At 49.2% G+C, this 17,834-nt stretch overlaps 1 protein-coding gene across 1 annotated transcript in view; it reads right to left on the reverse strand.

The window, feature by feature from the left end:
* Positions 1–1,122: 1,122 nt before the first annotated feature.
* The window catches only part of ITGB5 (integrin subunit beta 5), a 64,238-nt gene continuing 47,526 nt past the window's right edge, over positions 1,123–17,834 (reverse strand). Inside the window, exons 11-15 of the mRNA XM_056349841.1 lie at positions 8,016–8,238; positions 7,211–7,314; positions 3,602–3,718; positions 2,268–2,434; positions 1,123–1,711 (exon numbers count right to left, since the gene is read on the reverse strand). Coding sequence (XP_056205816.1) covers positions 1,616–1,711; positions 2,268–2,434; positions 3,602–3,718; positions 7,211–7,314; positions 8,016–8,238 — 707 coding nt within the window. The 3' untranslated portion in view covers positions 1,123–1,615. The remainder of the gene's footprint in view (positions 1,712–2,267; positions 2,435–3,601; positions 3,719–7,210; positions 7,315–8,015; positions 8,239–17,834) is intronic.

Consider the following 17,834-nt stretch of genomic DNA (forward strand, 5'->3'; position numbering starts at 1 on the left):
AAGTGGGAAGACAGCATACAGGTTTCATGTATTTGGGGTTTTTTACCACACCTGATCAGCGCCGATGCTGCCAATGTGCCACTTGTTACACTCCTAAAAATCCCCGTTTGGTGGTATTTGTAGTATGGTCTGCTGCATTTCTTCAGTACTGCTGGTAGGAGGAGGGGGGACCATAAAGTTCTTGATGGAGAGCTGTTTATATTGAGCAAATAAGAGTTTCTGTTTATAAAGGCAAAACCAAATATATAAAAATAAATCCGGAAGGATGGGCCCATGGCCCTTTTCCAATGAGAAGAGCAAGTCAAAACAATAAACACCATTTGTTTTTGCTTTTCCCTGGCAAGCTTCCTTCAGCTGACTATTGCATGATCTGTTCAGGGCGAAGAGACAAGCAAAAAAGAAGAAAAAAAAAATGGGAAAAAAAAAAACCAGCAGGCAGTAGCAATTGCTCTGGCTTCTTTCTCCAGCTGGCGCTGCAGCCCCGCTGCAGTCTGTGTGGGTTTAAAGCTGCAGCTGTCCCCAGCTCCAGAGGAAAACAATGGGGCTGGGGGAACAGTCTGGGGGGGGAACCCAACAAAACCGAAGTAAAATGTATGTTGTGAAGCAACAACACGGGGGTTTATCCAGCTCCCTTCCCAGCCAAAAGCTCAGGACTCCCCTGCTTGTCCAGCTGGGCTCTGCTGGACCCCACAGCAATAGTCCTCCGGTAAAAGCAGCAGAGGTCTGGCTGTGCTGCTGCGCGCTCCCAGCTGCCCTCCTGCAGGCAGGATCCACCCGGGCCGGACGCCTACTTGCACACCCCAAGGAATGGGTGTTTGATTTATTTTCCTCAGCCTCAACTCCCACTTCCCTTGGGCTCCTACCAGTTTCCCGTCTGTTTAACACTGCTGGCATGGAGCAGGAGCTCCCTGTGGCACTCCCCGCCCTGGGTCAACACCAAGGTATTAAATCAACATACCTTCTGCGCAGGCACTGCGGCTCCAGCTCCTATTTTTATAGCCATGCTTTGACCGATAAGGCTCCATTAATAAATCAATCAGGCAGCACCACTGTTGCTTGCAGGAGCAAGCCCCGGTTTTGGTGAGGGGCTCAACAAGGAAACAATGAACTCTACTCACAGCATCATATATGCACAATAGTTTTATTTTGTTTTTTATATAAAAAAATTCCTAAAGACTGCAGAACTCTTGTATCCTAATTTCTTACACAAATGCTTCCAACGCCCTCTTCTTATTAAACTAATTCCCCCCTAACAACTTGCGATGGTGTGGGTTCCCCTGATTCTTGACCTAGTCCCCCTTTCTAATGGGATATGTCTAAAGCTGCAGTATGGCACTTGGTTGACTTAGTTGGCAGGTTTAATATATCCAGAAAGCTGGGGTACGGAGTCGCACACGGCTCAGAGTCCATCAGCACGGGTGGGGAGCCTGCCTTTGTGTCCATGCCTCCAGAATGAACCAGACTTTTCTCCTTACTGTGCAAATAAAAGGCTTTGGTCATCGACCAGTCCTGTCGTAAAGGATTCTCACCCCTGAAGAGGATCCCATCTTCAAGTGGGGAGGCAGCATGTACAGTCAAGCAATTGTCCACAGCAGTCTCAGGCACTGAGACCCCCTCAGTCAACAGTACCGTTGTAAGACTTGTTGAGCTTGTTGAACGTGAACTCTACGTTATGCGTGGAAATAGGCTTTCGGTAGAGAGGATTGGATGCCTTTGGAGAAATGAGCAGAGACAAAGAACAAACGTCAGGAACAAAGTCCATGTCATGGTGAAAAAGTGTATAAACTCCCTTTCCCGTGCCAATTAATTTGGAGATACTGCTACACTTGGCTTTGACTGAAATGTGCATTCAGATCCAAAGCAGTGGTGTTTGTCCATCAGGACAAACTGCAGGCACAGGTGATGCCCTCAAATGCTGAGCAACCCCACCTAAAGCATCCTGGAAGGTCCCCCTCATAGACCTGACCAATCTGTCTGCCACCACAGTGAGGGCTTGGTCCCCACTCCCCTACCTCCTTCAGCCCTCCCACACTGCTGGGAAACACAAAGGCTGGGTATAATTTTGGTATTGTAACTTGCCAAGGGGAAGGGCAGTGTGATGCGCCAAACCCTGGAGCCCTGCCACGAGATACTGCAGGGCACAGGCAACCACATCCCTCACACCTGCCACCCTTCTCCATCACTACAGAGCTGTTTACTGCTGGCCCATCCCAATAACTGCTCCCCTCCCCCCGCCCCCATCAGCAGCACCCTTGCCCTGGGCTCACCATTTCATATCTGGCCCGGGAACGTTCACTCTGGAATCGGTCGAACTCCCGTCTGTCATGAATGGTGACAAGCAGCTTCCAGAGCGCCAGCAGGATGATGCCGATCAGCACCACACTGCCGATCACTGCCAGCACGATCGTCACAGCGCTGGGGGCTGAGCTGCATGCTGGTAACAATGGGGGAAAAGTAATTAGCTATGATGTGAGCGTATCCCAGATCAGGATACCAGGACATAAAGACCTGGACCACAGCCACTGAGCAAGTGACCTCAGGGCAGTGCTAGCAGCAGTGACTAAATTAAAAAAAGCAACAGTCCTCTCTGAAGCCAAAGGGGTTTTTTCTATTAAATAAATTCCTGGCTAGAGGCAGGTCAAAGGCACAGGTCTCATGGACGTCACTGGAGCCAGGATATCACGTAGCGCTTGAGGGGAAGAGCAGTGCTGCAGTGCCACCATCCAACAGTGACGCTGGCTTTAATGCAGGTGACCCATGTAGGACACAGAGGGTTAAGGTGCCTCTGGCAAAAGCCACCTCAGCTTCTGGCCCACATGGAGACAGGTGATCACTAGGCACTTTAAATAAGTATATTAACTGTTGGCTAACCAACTGGTCTTTCAATTAAGTGCAAGCTGCAGCACAAATAAAACAGAACGTGCAATATCTCAGACTTTCCCATACCGGCCTGTGCCTTGGAGGACCAGAGCAGATTGCGAGAAGCTACTGTTGAGTGCTCGCCAGCTTGTCCTACAACACCATGTGGGGTTTTCTGTGAGAAACTGCATTGCACGTGGTTAAAATAATGCTGAGAAGCACAGCTGTCTGAAACGGCCTGGGGAGGGGAGCAAGGGCACACAACCCTTACACCGCCTGGACCAGAGCTAGCTCCTTGGCAATGCAGAAATCCATAGGTGATGTGGGCTTTCCTAACATCCTGACCTAACCAACAGCAGCACCAGGTGTTCTCTTCTGATATTTTGCTCCCAGTGGCTGTATCTCCAAATCAGTACACGGCATGCTTTTTGCTACATAAATAGGCTGGATTTAATTTCAGCATCCCAAGCTGGCAGAAATCTCTGCAGCCACTTGCTAGCAATGCTGGTGGCTCAGGTGCATGTTTCACTCTGAATCCTTTTTTACTAAGTTGGGAGCATTTGGGGCTGGGATACAGCACTGTAAACCACTTTGTTTTAAATCATCTTGGTTCATCTGCTCATGCATGCCCTCATACAGGCAGTGGAGCCAGCCTTTCTGCAACCCACCAGGCTCCCCAGCAGCCTGTCACCTCTCCTGAGGCAGCCTGTGCTATTAAAAGGAAACCCAAGGGAGAGCCAACCTGGCTCTTTGAGGACGGTGAGGTTGGATTTCCCACTGGCAAGCTCTGAGTAGGTGAACTTCATGACGCAGTTGTTCACTGGGTAGGCGCAGAGGATCGTGTTGGGGTCATCCGTTTCTGAAACGAGATACAGAGTCGCAGAGTTTTATTTTGTTTTTTTTATATTTTAAAAATTCCTAAAGATTGCAGAACTTTTGTATCCCAATTTCTTACAGAAATGCTTCCAACGCTCTCTTCTTATTAAGCTAATTCCCCCCTAACAACTTGCAATGGTGTGTGTTCCCCTGATTTTGAACTAGTCACCCTTTCTAACGGGGTGTGCCTAAAGCTGCAATATGGCACTTGGTTGAATTAGTTGACAGGTTTCATATTAGGAATTAGCACAATTCTCCTCTGCAAGCTGAACAGACCTTCCCACTGGCAGCTGGGAGTGGAGGAACGGGGAGCAAGCCTGGAAAGCGGCACAGTTTGATCACGATCCCTGCAAATTGTAACCGAGCAGTGTCCAGACTTACTGCTGGAGAAAACGTGGCACTCGGCAAACGCTGCATGGCAAACACACAACCTCACACATACACACATTCTTCCTTCACACAAGTCTGCTTTGGCAATAAATGCCATTTTCTTCTTATTTTGTTAAATTTCTTGAAGAGTGGAAGCTGAGGAGAGAGCAAGAGGCAGAGACTCAGCCTGTGAGGACAGGGGCAGGGCCAGCAGCAGCAGCGGCCCACGGCTGGCTCCTGCTCCAGCTGTACCGAGCAGCTCCAGCTCCGGAAACAGCTGAGAAGTTTGTTTTTAAAGAGTGAGATAGGAGAGGAAAATGGGAGAGGAGGGGGAAGGGAGGAGTTGGCTGGGGAGGAGGCTGCGGAGATGGGGGAGTTGCAAGAAATGAGACTACTTGATTCTCACGGCCATCCGGGTGCTGTTTGTTTGCCTGTTCTACACACCGTGCTCTGGTCACTATTAGAGGCTTCCTGGGGAAGGCTGCTTCACAAAAGCAATGGAAAAGTTTCAGCAAAGCCATCATCTGGGGTTTGCAGCTCTAGCTTTCAGGGGTGATTTCAGCAGAGCCACTGCCCTGCATGGTGCAGCCTTGGGGTGTCCCTGCTGCAGAGATGGTGCCTGGAGCGAGATGGGGCAACACCTCCGGCCATGCCAGGTAGCTCTGCAGGAGCACATCTCTGCGGGCCTGCTGGGGCTCAGAGTTTCAAGGGAGGGGAAGGGATCTGGGCATCTGGCAAAGATATGACCTTGGCTTAGGCACCTGGAAAATGCTTCCCCCAGCTCTCCTCCTCACTTGTATGTGTGCCTGTCATGCTGAAAAATGATCGTCTTGATGACCACTGCTATTCCAGCCCCTTATCTCTCTCTTGTCTGTTTGTCTTTCATTTCAGTGCCTTTGACCTGCTTTCAGCAGAAAGATTAACACTCTCCATTTCAACAGCTCTGAGCCCAGATACAACTGCCCCTCTGGTGAGTCCTGACGGGGTTCCTGGTGTGGACAAACCTCAGCTGTTCCTACCTTGGGACAAAAAAACCTGCTCTACCTGCAAGTGGTATCAAAGGCAGGGCTAGAGAAGTGCTGGTTGTTACAAACCAAAATACTAATTAGATTAATATAGATAAAACTTCCATGTTTCTTGACTAATGCCCTTCTGACTTTAGCAGCAAATCTTAGCTCCTCCAAGCCCAGCTGCTCTCATTCCTGTCCTTGCACCATTATTAGAGTCATTATAGTCTTGATAGTAATGATCTCTGTTGGCCTTTACTAGGTTTCAGAGACCAGATGTCCACAGTGAGGTGTGATGGCCCCATGGACCTTTCAGGTCCACTGACGTGTGCTGTTGGCAGGTTCTGCTCAGCACTGGACATGTCATGCTTTTCTCATGTTGAAAGCTCGTCTCTGGAACCGTCAGGAGTGGAAATGTAATATTGCAGAAGTGAAGGAGATCCTGCAGAGTACAATTCAAGTCATAGAAGCTTCCCAAAAAGCATAATTCTGTCTCATGAATCCAACGACAGGTGCCTCTGCTCTACAAAGCTTTGGCTGCTTCATACCCAGTGCCAAAAGGCACTTGGGATCTTCCAGGGTATGCTCATTGTAACTCAGTACTTAAGAAGGTCCCATCCTTCACTGCCAGGAGAATGCAGACCTATGCCTTCTGTGACAAATACCAGCATTTGGCCTCAGCAGGGACTGTTAACAAGTGCTGCATAACACAAAAGCACTTGAGGACCAGGAGTTGCCTGAGTCTGCCTGTGAAGAAGTCTGTAGTCTCCAAGGACTTTCACTAGGAATATTTTGTTTTACCCTTTCCTTTAGCAGCACAGATCTCCAAGCTGCAGAGTGACCTGAGCTCCCAAGAGCTCAGCATCCCCCATAACCTGACAACAGCATTTCAACAGAAGAATAAGCATAATTCCCAAAAAAGGTCTTAAGACAGAAATCTAGCTGTGGTTCTTTCTGAAAACCATGCAAGGGCTTGGAAAACCCCAGCCCAGCCTCACCTCCCTGGGTGCAGTGAGCACAAAAGCTGGCTTTGGCATGGCACAACACCCAGGCAGAAGAGTGCTGCTTTAGTACCTGGTATTTGCTGGCTCCTAAGAAACACAGGCCAAGCAGGCACCAGAAAGGAACTTGGTGTGGTTTGGAAGTGCCTTGTAACCTCTCACAGTGTGCCGGTGTAGGTGCAGTCCCTGCTAAACTGCAGGGAGAACGGAGAGAAAGAGAGCAAGGCTCCCAAAGGGAAAAGCAGGGAACCCCACTGGTGGTAATTTAAAAGCTAGACACTGGATGTGAGAAGAGTCAATGGGAAAAACGTTGCCTGCAGACAGTTTGGCAGGAAGGGAGAGAAAGGGTGAGCAAGGTAGAGCACTTCTATAAACTATGGGGAGAGGAGGAAATGTCAGATGTGGACAGTAACTTATCCCTGCTTGATCTCCATCCCTCCCCCCAAGCAGTATTGCTAAGGCCAAGGTCAGGATTGCAATTAAAGCTGTCATAAGTTTGGAACCCCTCTGCTACCCTAAATAACAACCAGGGACTCCCAGAATGGAGCTTCAAAAGAAAGGAAGAAAGTCATCTGCTGAAGGACACACATGTGGGGTGACCTCCAGAAGAGGATACAAAGGGCAGGAGAGGGGCTTGCCGGGGGGACTGCTAGCAGTAAGTTTCGCTAAAGCAGAACTCATCATCTCCAGAACAGCTTTGCTCTCTTCTTCTTCCTTTGCTCACTTCTTCCAAGATGAATTCTCAGAAGATTAGAGAATGCCTTTTTGGGTGATATGTTGTCATTTTGCACTCTCTCACAGCTCATCATCTACTGTCTCATCTGATCTTATCCCACTCTTTGCTCCTTGCATTGGCAGTAGTGGATAGCTGTGGTAAGAAGTTACTTAAAATCAAAGGGATTTTTTACTTCAGCACAGCTTACAACCCAGACAGAGGGTCACACATACCACATATACACTCTACATACACACATACATTTCTAAATACCAGGTGTTCCCTAAGGCTTTCTTTACAGATATGTCTTGGCCTGGTTAAGAGGAGTTCAACACCACAGTCACTGGCTCCCACCGTGCGCAGTCCTGCTGCTGCTTACTTACCGAGAACATCCACCGTGGTGATGATCTCATCCTTGCAGTGCTTTTGGCAGGTTTGGTTATCAGCCAGTCTTCCTGAGTTAAACAGCTTGCATTCAATGCAGTCCCTGCAGAAAGACACATGGAGGGGAAGATTAAGCACCCATCAGAAACCACGTGAACACAGAGATTCACCCCTCGGAAAGGGACTCCCTGGGTGTTGGGCTGGAGGCTGCACATCAGCACCACAAGGAAAGAGCAACTTCAGGGCCAAGCATCTTCATCTGAAGGATGGATTTATTCTAGCAGTGGATTCAATGAAGGTGCAGAACAGCTGGCAGGTTTGGGGTCCATTTGCCCTTTGGATGTCAGGAGCTGCACATCAGCTACTGCAAAATCCATCCTGCCTGAGATCAGGGCAGACAGCATTGCTGTTCCATGCCAGACTGAGGCTGACGCCGAGGGCGCCTCCACAGCTGCGAGTCAGGCAGTCATCCCCATCCTCCCCTCCTCTGCAGCTTGTAGCTCTCTGGGCCCAGATGTTTGCAGCTCAGGCTGCAGCAGAACTGAGGTTGCCAGGCTTTCCTGCAGCACAGGATAGTGCTGGAAACCAACAGGGACACGAAACTCCAAACCTCCATGAGGACTTGGGCAGCAACACTTGTCGCTCCTCTACCTAGGATACTCTCATGTAGCTTATCGTGGGCTCTGAGCAGTGTAGGCTTGCCTGGGGCTAATCACCCCTGTCCTTAGCTGAAAAGTCTCCCAGGAACCAAAGAGCTGCCCTTCCCACCAGTGAGAAGCCCCTCCTGAACCCCTCCGTGAGTACCTTTTAGTGCTACAGACACCTGGGCAGGTGGGACACTTCTCACACGTCTCTCCAAAAGCCCCCGGCTCGGTGCACTGACACTTCCCACAGATGCAGGTGCCCCTGCCGCTGCACATCTGCCCATCACTGGAAACACAGCTGTCTGTCTCGGTGGAGCAGTTGCAGTTGTCCCCGATGTAACCGGCATGGCACTTGCACTCCCCGCAGTGACATTCTCCATGGCCTGAGAGGAGAGCAGGGAGGAGGTGTCAGCAGCATCCTGGGCCACCGCCCGGCACCGTGGCTGCCCCTGCACAGGGGGGACGAGCAGCCCAGCAGGAAAAGCTGCCAGAGAGACCTTACTTGGCAGAGTAACAAAGAGATGGCAATGGAAAACACCTAAATATCAAATTAGTATCTATATTTAGCAGCAAAAAATACCGGTTTACAGCTCCCCCAACTTCCCTCTACAGTCACTCAAGACAAATGGGCACCTCTCCCTTCCTAGGTGGGACCAGGTGGCCAGAACAGGGGCAAAAACTGCCCTTGGGAGGTACTAACAGTGATGGTGACCATGGGGAGAACAGGGCAGTTCCCCTTGGGCAGACACAGCCTGCAGCTGGGCAAGGTGACTTTCACCCCAGGTCCACGCCAGGAATAACCACCTACCAACCACTGTAGCGCCCAAACACCATTAGCTGGCTGAGACCACATGCTCCATCCAGGCGTCAAACTTGTTACCCTCTTATTTTCCTCTTTCTGGATGAGGGTTCCCAAGCATCCCCCTGTTTTCAAGGTACCCTTTCAGACCCTCCTGGCGCACCCCCATTCAGCGCTTGACAACAGCAAAGAGAACAGCCGAGAGCACATTTCAGCAGCGTGCTGCCACACGCCTTGCTTACCGCAGAGTGAATATTCCCCACGCCTGCCTCTTGGTGCCCACCCCTGTGCACCTGGGCCTTGCACGGCACTGCGCCTCCCACCCCTGCAGAAGATGAGCAGCATCTCTGTCATTCACACCCCGGTGCTTCCTAAGCATTGCTTGGCTTCACTTGTGTGCCCACCCGAAGGCTGTGGCTGTGCTAGGAGGGCCATGGCTAGTCTAGTACCGTGATTTCCACTGCCACTACAGTACCAGAAGTATTCAGGCTGATGAAGGGTCTCTGGCAGCAGCATTTTGAAATGTGCTTCTCCAACCAGATGTGTCCATCTCAGAGGCATGGCACTGGGTGGACAAATACTTCAGGGCACCAGAGGATGTGGCAGTTGATGTGATCTCGCTGCTAAGCCCATGAACCAGACAAGGAGGCAGCACAGCCGGACTGCGACCAGTTTTCTGCTCAGTCTTGCTACAGCATCAGATTTTCCTGGCAGAGCTGCTGCACCATAGCGGGTGGCCCAAGCCTAGCCTTCTCCAGGCCACACCACTCAACAAGGAGTATTCCCTTCCACACTTCCCTGCCCACTGTGGACCCTGAGCTCTGGAGATCAGTATTACTGCTGAGCCCTCAAAACGGTGTAAAAGAGGGGGATCCTGTGAGAGCTTCCACGTTTACTGGGCTGGCTGGAGTTTTGTATGAGTTAGTCTCTTATTTCTCTGTCTGCATCGAGAGATATGAAGATGGGAATGGAACAGTGCTTCCTTGCTGGTTTTGAACCCAGGGTTTAGAAGCAAAAAGCCTAGCAGGTCAACCATTTCATAAGGTCTTTCTACCCTTCTTTACTAATAGTTTTGCTTAAGAAGTACTCCCCAAAACCTTAAAATGCCTTCACAAATTATTAAATTAATAAGCACCATCTCCTGTGTCCAAGCGAGACCTCTACATTCCAGCCAGTACCAGGAAGGTTGCTGGGACCAGCTGAACCTCCCCCCAGGGGCAGCTCGCAGCAGAGATGGATGAAGAACCCGATCCAGTGAGGGCACTCCTTTACTGAAGTAAAGCCATGGGGTTTAGCCATGGGCTGAGAAAGTCAACAGACTTTAAGGCTTTCATTGACGGTAAGTGGAGTGGCTGGCTGCTGGGCATCTGATTTCACAAAGGCATCCATCAGCTTGCTGGAAATACTGCTTGAATTCCTCCTTGGTCAGTCCCTAGGAGAAGGGATGCCTTTGAAGATATAGTTTATAGAGCTGAGGGATTTGTATCTGAGGCTCATCAGCAACCTAATTACAGCTCAGCTTTCCCACTGGAAACAGCCTCAAGCACCTCAGACGAGATAAATTACATACACGCTCCTTTCATCGGCACAAAACTACTGATCTCCATGCCTCTCCCACCACTCCAAAATTACCAGAGAGGCTGTGGATTGTCAAGCTATATTCCTTGCCAAAAGTCATGGCAGCACCTTCTGTTTTACTAGGCATCTTCTAAGTCCCAGCACATCACAAGTTGCCCCCTTTCAGCCTCTTTTGCATTCCCACCATTTGCTTTGGATCCAGCCTGCAAACTCAAACGTTACTAGACAGAGGAGATTATGTTTACAAGATCTCTAGAGGTGACCTCCTTCCCTGCCTACATCTGCTGGAGACTAAAAATCCCTTGCTCTGTTTGCCTTCATGACGACAGCCTCGCCCTTTCCCAGACACATCCATCCAGGCAGGTTTAGTTGGCCCCTTCCCTTCAAAGCTGATTTTGAGCCCGTGGACACAAGCAAATCAAATAGAGTGGCTGGCTTATATTCACAATTAATACAGGCAATCAGGTTCTCACACACAGCAAGTTTCGTGCCTCCCTGGTAATGCATGTGTCCAAATCAGCTGTAAATCATCGTTTTCTTAAACAGGCACTATTTCAAGGAATCCAAAGCAGCCGACATTAGGAATTCATGTAAATATTCTCATGCCTGAATTTAAGCTGTGAGGGTGAATGGAAGAAAGCCAACTGCATTCATACTGCCCCATGGTCCCGATCTGGGTGGGAGTCACTCCCTGCTCTTGGGCAGAGGGGTAGAGCCCCTGTATCATCAACCTTACCTCAGTCCTCCTAGGACACTACAGAGCCCAGCACGAGATGTGAATCCACTGGAGATCTGTCCCTGGACCATAAAATGGTTCAGTTTTTAAAACAGTCAGTGCCAGGCCAGTATAGCAGGCTAGAAAGACTGACATCCCTTCCAGCCCCCGGCAGGCTGGGGATGGAGCCTGCAATTACTGTCCCAGGGAAGGGAAACAGCTATTTCCAAACAATTCATCCTATTAAACCACTGCAACTGGAAGACTTAAGGAACAGCGTCTTAAAGCAAGCAGTTGTAGTTATTAAAGGGGATGAAGAGAAAGCCCTTGTACATGAGGATGACTAAGTATGGGGTGTGAGCTTAAAATGTTGAAATGTGTTTTCTGCCTTAGCCACACTGGCTCAACATTACAAGTCACTGGCTGAAACTCATCATGGGGAATGTGTCAAGAGTGGGAATTTCCATGCTGACCTTTAACAGCAAAGATCTTCACTGCCTGGATCAGCTTGAAAGAGTGGCCACTCCTGCAAGCACCATGAGCTCCACTTCTGGTGCTCTCCATCCATCTCCCACACAGCATGAAGACTGGAGAAATGCCGTGAGCGGGATACATTTATTTCTCAATGAGTCACCCGACTTCTCAACATCCACCTGGAGCACTGGAGATCGGAATCCACTCCGTCCTCTTGCTCAGGACACAGCCTGAGAGGAGCCCTGAGGCAATGTGGCAGCAAGTCTTTTGGTGATGGTGACCCAGAGCTGAGGCTTGCAACACACAGAGTGCTACCTGGTATTTGTGTATTTTGCAGCAAAATGTGCTGCATGTTTCCAGTCACAGCTATCCTATGGTCACACGCAGTGCTGATGGGGTTAAGCAGTCCCTATGTCATGTAAGACCGTGCCTGCAGTAAGCCTTCCACCACTATGTGGATGATGAACCTAGTTTTACTTCCCAGTTTCATTTCCAAGATGAGAACGTGTACTCAGTGAGAGTGTATTTTGAGACATCTCTGCACCAGAAGAAATCTCATGGTGCAGGACATTACCCTGGACTTTAATGCCCTCGAACTCTTTGAGTTTGCATGTTCTCTATTCAAGCTGGTTTGTGAAGCCAAAAGACATTAATTATGTTCTCCAAACATAACAAGAGATGTTTTCTTCTGTTCTCACCCTTGAAATAAGACGAGCTTAGATGTTTAAAAGATCCAGATCAAACTGCGAAATGAAATGCTCCCTCCGAATCTGATAACATACTTTCCAGCCGTCTCTTGATTGTTGGAGGGGCTAACACGAAACACATGTCAAGGAGGCTGCAGAAACACGCTGGGAGGGTGTAGCAGAGGAAAGCGATGCTTCTGTGGGGGGAGAGCAGTTCCCAGACTAAACCTGTACTAGACTGGGATCCAGCAGGGCAGGAGCCACGGGTGCACCACTGCTTGTAGGCACCCTCTTCCCAAGAAGGCCACCAAGACGAACCGAGACCTGCAGCCCAGCCAGCCTCTCCATCTCTCTCCCCGCCCTGAAATACATTCCCATCCCACTGCCGTGCCCTGGCTGGGCTGCACGTCTCATGTCACTCAGGCAGCTTTTGGCAGGACAACCAACTGTCCTCGTTTCACCCCAGCCACCTCTGCCTCTCCCCCTGGCTCGACTGCCCGCCGGGATGACAGCCGCACACCCGATCCCCTCTGCCCTCACCCCAGCACCGCGCAAACCTGGCTGGGCAGCCTGGCACCGGCGCTGTGTGCCGTGGGTCCGGTCCCTGCGTGGGGCTGTTGCCGGTGAGCAGGAATCAGGATAGCAGCTTCTGGCAGAACCCTCCAGCCTCTGACCCTGATTTCATCCCGGGTTTCCTGACAGCAGGCTGCAAAGGGGGACCCTGCAGTGGCCGAGTGTGTGGTGGGACAGCTTGTGTGCCCTCTGGGATAACTATTTGCCTTGTAGGAATTGCCCCAACCACCACTGCACCAAGAGGTCTGAAAAGCAACGTGCTAAAAGCTCTGTCACTAGGTCTTTTAATAGAACGTAATTTTGCTAAAACCCACTGCTTCTGGTGACCACAAAATTACAGAAAAGCACCAGCTTTCTTTTGCAAGAAATAAAAAATGACCCCAGCTTTTACGGAGGGTGAGACAGGGTTTGAAAACAAGCTTCTCCAACACTCATTTTTTTTCCCCACCTTCTAGAAAATTAAATTGATATGCCTACCATACAAAAAAAAAAAAAAAATCCTGATGATTTTTAAGCCAGGTTCTCTGTTTCTGAGCACTTGGGAGGGGAAAGGTCATACTGCATTTTCTTCCTATTAAATCACGCCACTTATTTTTGTGCCTCCGTGCTCACATCCAGGCTTTGGGTCAGGACCTTCAAAATGCTATGCTTTTGTGATTTTCGGTTACTTGAACAACTAGTTTGAAAAAACCCACTGAAACGCCACAGGAAAACCAATTAAGAGAAATAAGTTATGGCAAGAAATTTCCAGATTCCCTGGTGCCATCCCTTTAATGAGCCCTGGCTGCTGTGCCCATCACCCGGAGTCCCAACACAGAAACCACACGTTGTTTGTACTCCCTAGGGGTGGATGCACCAAAAACATCTGCTTACGAGAGAAGAAGTCAAACCTGACCAACACAGAGCACTGCCTGAGTGTTGGTTTTGTACCAGACCAGCCAATCTCCCAGCTAAAGTGCTCAACGCCTGCAGGAGAGGCTCCATGAATGGCACATATTGAGTGGGAGGAGGAAGGGCAGCAGAGGCTTTGAACACTTGGAAAATACAGACCTTTCCATTTGGGAAAGGGCTATGGTAAGACACAGTGCCTGCTTAGGCAAATAAATCATTGACTTCCCCACTAATCGCTTTCCATGACTCAAAGCAGCCGCCACTGCACATCAAGAGGCCAGGCAAGGCGAGGCAGCCTGCCCGCGGCACCGTCCTGCTGCCAGATGGTCAGCACCGGTGGGAAGTCAGGGAACGCTCATGAAATTTTAAATACTGGGGATGGGCTTAGGACCCCTTGCCTGCGGACACTAGTCTGTCAGGGAAACAAGGGTGGCAGGTTGGCAGGAGCAACCCCAACTTCCGGAGCCTATGGAGCATAACAACCTCCTTGTGAAAAGGAGCTTACCATATAAACACAGACACACAAACGTCAAAGGTCCAGTGTTTCTGTGTAAACTGAAATGCACTCACTGACCACCTCCAGTCACTCCAGAGGAGAGCCTGCCCACGCTCACTGATCCACAACGCAATACTGAAACAACAAAACAGACGCTAAAAGGCTTGCGATAAGCAAATAGTGCTTTTCTGTACATTATTTACACCAGACACCATGGGTCTGTACATCTTCCCACTGCATTAATTTCAAAGGTTATTTATATTCTGAAGCACATGGGTTTGGCCAAGAATTGACAAGGCTTTAAATAAGCCTTTATTTCAATAATAGTGCTGCTTGAGTTCACCAGTCATCAAAAATACCATCACAAATGCAGACTAATGAAACCAAAGTTGAAGGAATAAACACACACCTGAGCTGCTGATTCAGCCTTGGGTACCACAAGCCCCACCACCAGCTCCACATTACTGCCAGCATCCCCCACGTTGCAGCACTGTCATTATAAAAAAAACCCTCAGCCCCCCAATTTCTCACTCACTTGGGACCTTCTGGGTTAAATAAGCACTGGGCAGGGAAAACAGGGCTTTGGAAACTGCTGTCTCATGAAGGCAGCTGAAAGCAATCCAGGGCAGGCGGATTTCCTGCAGCAGCTCTGGCCAGCCTTTCCTCATTTTCCTTCTCTCTGCTGCAGAAGGGGAGCTGAAATGCAATCACAAGATACTGCTGATGATCCACCAGAAAGCCAAGACGGGCAGTGAGGACTCATTTCCTGAAGGAGATCTAAAGCTGCATTTCTTAAAATAAAGCCTTACTTAAAAAAAAAAAAAAAAAAAAAAAAGTAAGCTCAGCACTTCACAAATCTCTTGACTTTTGCTTATGTTAGTGCCTCAGCCGAGCCTGCCACACGTGGCCCTTTGGATGGAGACCCAGAGCTGGGAATTGGAGCTTTTAGGTTCTGCTGCTGACTCTGCTACTGATGCAGGGAGCGATACAGGGTGAGGGCTGCTGCCAGATGCTCCCAGAGATGCAGCACTTCAACCCAAGCAGGGGAAACTGGAATGAATGTGCTGGTTCCCTTAAAGCTGTGGGTCCAAATATCATCCCCACCAAACTGGGCACATGCTCATCCTTGTCTTTGTCATCCCTTAAGCACCTGACATGGAAGGCACTGCAGAAACTGCTAATAATTTGTACTATTCTGTAAGCCAGAGAGGAAGGTAGGGGTGTACGGGGGTATGAATCTTCTGGGTTTTCTCCCTCTTGTGTTTCTCTCCAATCCTGTAACTCAAAAAAGTCTCTGTGCCACTGCCCTTTTCTATCAACTTCCATCCCTTCTCATACAGGCATTTATTGGGTGTGAGGGTTTACTGGGTCTGCCATGGAACGCACCAGTGCCTGTTCTACCACAGTGCTCCTCTCTCCAGCCAGCTCTCTGCCCCCCTAACAGATGAGACCTGCTCACAAAACTCCCTCGATGCAGCTCTCCCTGTTTGTTTCCTTTGTCCCCACAAAGCCTGACAAAGAAAACTGCTTGACGAAAACTGGTTTCCATTTGGCTCTCCCAACCCTGTCCAGATACCACCAACACCCATGGGTCCAGGACCAGGAGCTTCTCCCCTACTTACATACTTCTTGGCCCATCTTTTTGCCTAGGTCTGCTTATACAACTCTACATTTAGCCTCCAACTTTTGTCACCGTGAAGACTCTGGAAGATTTAGAAATATGAGGTGACATATGGTGAGCATGCAGTTAGATGAAATGCAGATGAAAGGCTTGAGAAAAGCTATAGTATTGCAACCCTTCCACTGATGTGTGGTGCCTCCAGGAAGGATGAACTTCATCCTCCTGCTCTGGTGCCTGAGCAGGCTCCTACCACCCAAAAAACCTCCAGATTTTTCCTTAAAATAAAACTTGGCTGCAAAACAAAGCTGCATGATCCCAAATGCTTGAACTCCAGGGGCAAATTCTACAGTTTATCCTTCAAATGAAAAGCAGTGTAATTCCCACCCTGTTGAAGCCCAAGTGGGCTAAATGTCCTTTCAGCTGGACCTTGTTAAGAGGATTGGGCTCTGGAGCAGAGAGAGATTCTTTCTTTGCAGGATCCATGCTGTGGGAGCCTTGCCCAGTTCTGTGTTTTGATGCAAACACATAATCTGGTGCAAGTTCACCAAAGGTCCATGGTTTTGGAACAGATTCCTCCCTTCCCAAGGAAGCTGAAAGAAGTCAGAATCTCATTCAAAGTAAGACAAAAAAAAAAAAAAAAGAAAAAAAAAAGAGAGAGAGAGAAAGAAAGAATGAGCCCACAGCCTGTGCTATACTTCCCTTTCAGCTCAAGTATTTAAATTCAATTTTTCAATCCAAACTAAGCAAAAATCCCAAGTTGTCAGTGCATGTCAACAAGAAATACAGAAACCCAGAATTTCACTCACCTGCCAGTCTGAGGCTTTCATCTGCCTCTAAACCCCAAATACAGCATTCAATTCCAAATGTTTATTTCTGTTAATTACTGTCATCAGAAGGACCAAATGCAAATGCCAAACTCAGTGAGACGCTGGCCATAAAGGCAGAGCATTTAAGAGAGTTTGTTCTAAGACCATCTTCTCTCATAGGGGAGCAAGTAGGCAATGAGCTGTGTTTTCAAAGTTCATCTTGCTTTTATTTTGGAGCTTTCTACTTTTCTCAGATATGGGGTTCCCAGCTGTGGGAGGGGGTGGCTGCAGCTGGACGGGGGGGGTTGGGTACATGCATGCACCATCAGATGACACCTCCAGCTGCAACCCACATGCTGTGCCTCTTTAAGAGCAGAGACCCACAGACAGAGCTCTGGCTCCCATAAATGTTGAAGACGTCACTTCTTTATTCTTGAATTCTGCCCTGGCATTTAATGCCTCATTAGCATGCATTAATGCTTGCAAAAGGTCCGCTCAAGGACAAGGAGAAACCCCAGTGAAAAGAGGCAGGAACAGCAGCGCTCTGTGTGGGTTGGTCCTCCAAGGAGCTGCTGCCAGATTTGGGGAGAGCTGCAAGACTTTGACAGCAATGAGGGCCCAGGCAGGGGGAAGGGAGGGGTAAGAAAGGGCAGCCTTGCTCCTTCGTGCCAGAAATGGAAACTCTGGCGAAGCAGTACGCGATATGCTGGGGAAAGAAAGTCCAACTCAATTGCTGTTTCAGTGTGAACAACCAACACAAACCCTCAGCGTGAGCAAGGTAGGGCAGGCAGGGTATACCTGCTGCCAGAAAAACAAAGGATGATGAAGAATAAACACAGCACTGAGCAGAAACAGGAATGGAAGTATCATTTGTGTTCCCATGAGAAATCCATGCAAAGATCATAAAATATCTCAAGTTGGAAGGGACCCATAAAGCTCATCGAGTCCGACTCCCAGATAATCAATTAATATTAACAGGCAAAGATGTAACAGTAATGCCTGGTGGTATAATACCTAACACTGAATTCGTTTATTGTGAAAGAAAACCGGAGGAGCCCACACATCAAACACAGAGCATTCTTGCTAAGAACCATCCACCTGCACTGAAACACAACCACCTCTGACCTGAAACACAGCAGCTGCGCTGGGGGACATGGGAGGTTGTTAGCAGAGCAATCAGAGGAGGAACCAGGCATTTTTACATGCTGCAGCTACAAGCACTGGCCAAGCTTTCACAGGTCACGGCCAGCGGGCAAGGGTCACCCTGTGCCATTTGCCCTAGCCCAGCAGCCATTTGAACCCCTTGGGATCTTCAGCCTTTTGAATGGTCACGGAGCAGG

Source organism: Falco biarmicus, chromosome 8 (assembly GCF_023638135.1).
Source record: "Falco biarmicus isolate bFalBia1 chromosome 8, bFalBia1.pri, whole genome shotgun sequence".
Taxonomy (NCBI): Eukaryota; Metazoa; Chordata; class Aves; order Falconiformes; family Falconidae; genus Falco; species Falco biarmicus.